The sequence below is a fragment of the Lipotes vexillifer genome, unplaced genomic scaffold (assembly GCF_000442215.2).
Source record: "Lipotes vexillifer unplaced genomic scaffold, Lipotes_vexillifer_v1.1 scaffold584, whole genome shotgun sequence".
In the NCBI taxonomy this organism is placed as follows: Eukaryota; Metazoa; Chordata; class Mammalia; order Artiodactyla; family Lipotidae; genus Lipotes; species Lipotes vexillifer.
Genome location: NW_006783036.1, coordinates 2,686,431 through 2,690,961, shown reverse-complemented (window position 1 = coordinate 2,690,961; position 4,531 = coordinate 2,686,431). Strand labels below are relative to the sequence as shown.

The following is a 4,531-nucleotide window of genomic DNA, read 5'->3' as shown; positions in this document are numbered from 1 at the left end:
GCTGAAAAAGCAAAAACCGAAAGAAAAACAGAAAGATTATGTTTTTGAATCTGGAACTTGTAAATATTCAAACTTTGGATAAATTCTGTTTTCACAGTATAATTAATGGATTTGCCTTACCACTAAAAGAAGAGCACAAGATTTTCTTACTGAAGGTGTTATTACCTTTGCACAAAGTGAAGTCTCTGAGCGTCTACCATCCTCAGGTAAGGGCTCCTCCCGTGATGTTGGTGGGCCCCAGGAAGGAGCTCGTCCGTCTCTGCTTGCACATCAGTGAACTCAGGATATTGAGCCCCAGCCTCTAACTGGGAGTGTTTTGTCTCTTATATCACAGCGTTGACTTGGGTGTCAGGGTTCTGGCGATGAGTGAAAGGATAAGGGAGTAAAGAGAGATTGATTTTGAGAAAAATCAGAAAAACCTCAGGAAAGGAGAATTTCAAAATTGGTTGTAAACACTGAGAAGGGAGTGGCTCAAGCGATGAAGGGGTCAAGGAAGACCTCTCAGGAAGGCTTCCTGTGGTGGGATTGAAACCTAGCACCTCAAAGACAACGCCTCTGTGTCCACGGCCAGTAAAATGGCTTAAGAAAAAGTGGTTTGGGGACTTGCTGGCGGTCCAGTGGTTAGGACTCCGTGCTTGCACTGCAGGGGGCATGGGTTCGATCCCTGGTCAGGGAGCTAAGATCCTGCATCCTATGCAGCGTGGCCAAAAAAAAAAAAAAAACTGTGGGGTTTTTATAACTTAGAAAACTGAAAACCTGATCCATAAGTGGTTTCTAACTGGTTGGTCAGCTGCATTTCCCCAGGAAGTCTACGTTTTCCTTCACTCTTACTATTCTAAGTTCCGTGCAGACAGAATGTAAGCCTCACTGACTGCAGCGCAGAAGGTTCTGGGGAGACGCCCACCGTCACTGTGGGTTCAGGGTGGGTGGGCCCCACGTCTGGGTCCAAGGACCAGGAACCCCCATTCTGCGGGACCTCCCTCGGGGAGTTTGCCTCATGGCATCAGAAGGTGTATCCTTAGATGATTCTAATGACACTGGCTTCCTGGGAAATCTTTTACTTAGAGTTTTTTCCTCTGATTCCTATTGACTGGTAATATCTTTACATCCAGCCAGTTTGTTATCATGTTAGTTGTTCTGTATTAGAAATTAATAGTTTAGGAATTTAAGATGGAAACAGATTTTAATTTGCTTTTTCCCAGCAGTTAGATTACTTGTCCATTACAGTCTCCAAAAAGGGCACCAGAAAACTCCCACCAAACCTGGCCTGGCTTGTCGGTGTTGGTCTAAAAGACTGCTTCCTGGTTTATTTTAGTTTTCTGATGTTCCTTTTGCAGTTGATCTGTGTTGCACACTGATCCTGGGGTCCCTCCCTCAGGGCCCCTCCCAGAGCCTCCGGCGGGGCCACTGGACGGAGCCTATGTCCACCCAGGAGAAGGGCTGTGGGGGACATTGCGGGCAGGGCACAGCGCTGATCACATCCGGCCCTGTCTCCCCACAGGAAGATGTCTGACGGTGATACAGGATTTCCATGTTAAAATGGAATATTAATACTTTTTCTCCTCTTACTGTAGCTGGCATACTGTGTAGTGCAGTTTTTAGAAAAGGACAGCACCCTCACTGAACCGGTAAGTACACCCTCTCTGGTCAGGGCCTTGTGATATAGTGTGTGTGTCTTAAGTGTCAGTATCGCAGTCTGGTTGCTTCACCAAGACAGCTTCTTTATCTTAAGTTATAACACTAGTAAACACAAACTGATTTCATTCCTGTGTTACAAGTTTTCAAACTGTAGTGATTTTAATTACAAGTTCCCTTGTCGAAGTGATTGTTCATGTAAGAAGATGGCCGTCTTATCCCTCATTGCATTTTACTCTGAACGGCATCCTGCTAAATCATGTGCGGTTTAATACTCCCACGTCGCTTGGTTTAACAGCACAGGTCACTGACTTCAGTCAGAGGAATTGTAGCAAGGATTCAACATGCTTGTACTAAAGAGATTTTACTGTCTTGAAAATTCTTTCCAAGTTATAGTGTCACTATTTTATGGTCATTGGATCATAAATGAACGTTAGATTGCTACTGGTCAGTGTTTAGATTTCTAAGTTTCTTGGCATTTTATCTTTATTAAAAATAAAAAGGCTATTGTAGCCAAGATTCACAAAGCTATTGTAGCCAAGATTCACAAAGTCTGGTGTGTCAGGTGCCAGTTGAAGCATTTGAATACACTTTTTTATCAGCTTTATTGAGATGTAATTCACATGCCATACAGCTCACCCACTTAAAATGTATGATTCATATGGTAGACCTAGGTTTTATATTTCTGTGGACCCAATCAGGAATTAGAATATAGCCTAGAATATAGTCCTATACACATAATATATCCTTAGAAAATACTTAGGAGTAATTTGATAATTATTAGCATCATGATTTAAATTAGTAGATATAGGGCTTCCCTGGTGGCACAATGGTTGAGAGTCCGCCTGTCGATGCAGGAGACAAGGGTTCGTGCCCCGGTCGGGGGGGATCCCACATGCCGCGGAGCGTCTGGGCCCATGAGCCACGGCCGCTGAGCCTGTGCGTCCGGGTCCTGTGCTCCGCAGCGGGAGAGGCCACAACAGTGAGAGGCCCGCATACAGCCCAAAAAAAAAAAAAAAAAATTAGTAGATATAGTACAGGAACAAATTTTGTTCTGTATGTGACCTGCTTTTCATATGATGGTATACAATTTACTTCTCACCAACCATCTTGCACCTTGCAATTTGGAGTTTTAGTCCTCAGCATTGAAATGTTTTTGGTGTTTCTTCCTGTTCCAGGACAGAAATCAGAAAAATCAAAGGTATTTGTTTAGTAACTTGCTGTACTTTAAAAGAAAAAAGTATGATTCAATGGTTTTTGATATATTAGGTTATTAATTTTTTCAATTGTGGTAAAATATACTATATAACAAAATTTGCTGTTGTAAGTGTACAGTTCAGTGGCATTAATTACATTCACTCTGTTGTGCACCTGTCTGTCACCACTGTTTCTAAAACTTTATCATTGCCCCAAACAGAAACTCTGCCTTCATTGAATAGTAACTCCCCACTTACCCTCCCCCCTCCCCCTGATAACCTCGAGTCTACATTCTGTGAATTTGACTGCTCTAGATACCTTATGTAAGTGGAATCATACAGGATTTGTCCTTCTGTGACTGGCTTATTTCACTCAGCATAATTTGCTCAAGGTTCACCTATATTGTTGTGTGTGCCAGAAATTCATTCCTTGTTGTGGCTGAATAGTATTCCATTGTATGGCTAGAGCACATTTTGTTTATTCATTTATCTGTCAATGGAAATTTGAGTTGTTTCCACATTTTGGCTGTTGTGAATAATACTGCTATGAACATGTGTGTGCAAATCCCTGCTTTCAGTCACTTTGGGTATATACCCAGTAGTGGGATTGCTGAATCATATGGTAATTCTATGTGGTTAGCTTTTTTTTTTTTTTTTTTGGGGGGGGGGGGTACGCGGGCCTCTCACTGTTGTGGCCCCTCCCGTTGCGGAGCACAGGCTCCGACGCGCAGGCTCAGCGGCCATGGCTCACGGGCCCAGCCGCTCCGCGGCATGTGGGATCTTCCCGGACCGGGGCACGAACCCGTGTCCCCTGCATCGGCAGGTGGACTCGCAACCACTGCGCCACCAGGGAAGCCCTGTGGTTAGCTTTTTGAGGAAATGCCATGCCACTTTCCGCAGCAGCTGCACCATTTTGCATTCCCATCAGCGGTACACAAGGCTTCCAGTTAATCCACATCCTCGTCAACACTTGTTATTTTCCATTCTTTTTTATTATAACCATCCTAGTGAGTGTTTTTTGATTTGCATTTCCCCAATGACTAGTGACCTTGGGCATCTTTACACATGTGTGTTGGTCATTTGTGTTTCTTCTTTGGAGAAATATCTTTAAATTCATTGCCCATTTTTTAATTGGGTTGTTTTTACTATTGAGTAACAAAGCAAGAAGTATTAGATGCTAGTTTAAACATTTGAACACTCTTTTAAAAGTCACTATTGGACCAGAAAAGGTAAATATTGTGATTCCTGAGTCTTTCCTGTCCCTTTAGTGGTCTTTCACAGGTTTCTTGTGAAATTTTAATTTTTATAGTTAAAAAAAAGAGCAATTCATAATACTGTATTCTTGAATTAAACGGCTTCTGATCTCTCCTTTCTTTTTAAGCTTTTAAATTCTATGTGTAGCCTCCCCCATCGCACCCCAAAATTCAGGAAAAGCCCCTGGTCATATCCCTCAGCTGCTGCCTGTGGAGGCGACGGAGGCTGCCCCGCTCTGCAGCCCCTTTCAGAGTGACCCATCCCTGTACCCCATCCCTGGGGTCTCCTCGCGCCTCTGCCTCAACTCTGTCCAACATTCTGGAAGCCCCCAAGAAAATGTACCAAATCTTATCAGACTTCAGTATCACACAAAGTATTTACTCCAATTTAGGGTGAGGATGTGTTATTTTATCCTCCTACTAAACTGAAGACATGCTCAGATAGGG

The 4,531-nt window shown here is 43.3% G+C and overlaps 1 protein-coding gene across 3 annotated transcripts in view; it reads left to right on the top strand.

Annotated features, from left to right (window-relative positions):
• Nucleotides 1-4,531, top strand: part of PPP2R5C (protein phosphatase 2 regulatory subunit B'gamma) — a 117,674-nt gene that overhangs the window by 94,098 nt on the left and 19,045 nt on the right. For all 3 annotated transcript variants that reach the window (XM_007455629.1, XM_007455628.1, XM_007455627.1), the window contains exons 7-8: nucleotides 98-206; nucleotides 1,575-1,628. In XM_007455629.1, coding sequence (XP_007455691.1) covers nucleotides 98-206; nucleotides 1,575-1,628 — 163 coding nt within the window. The remainder of the gene's footprint in view (nucleotides 1-97; nucleotides 207-1,574; nucleotides 1,629-4,531) is intronic.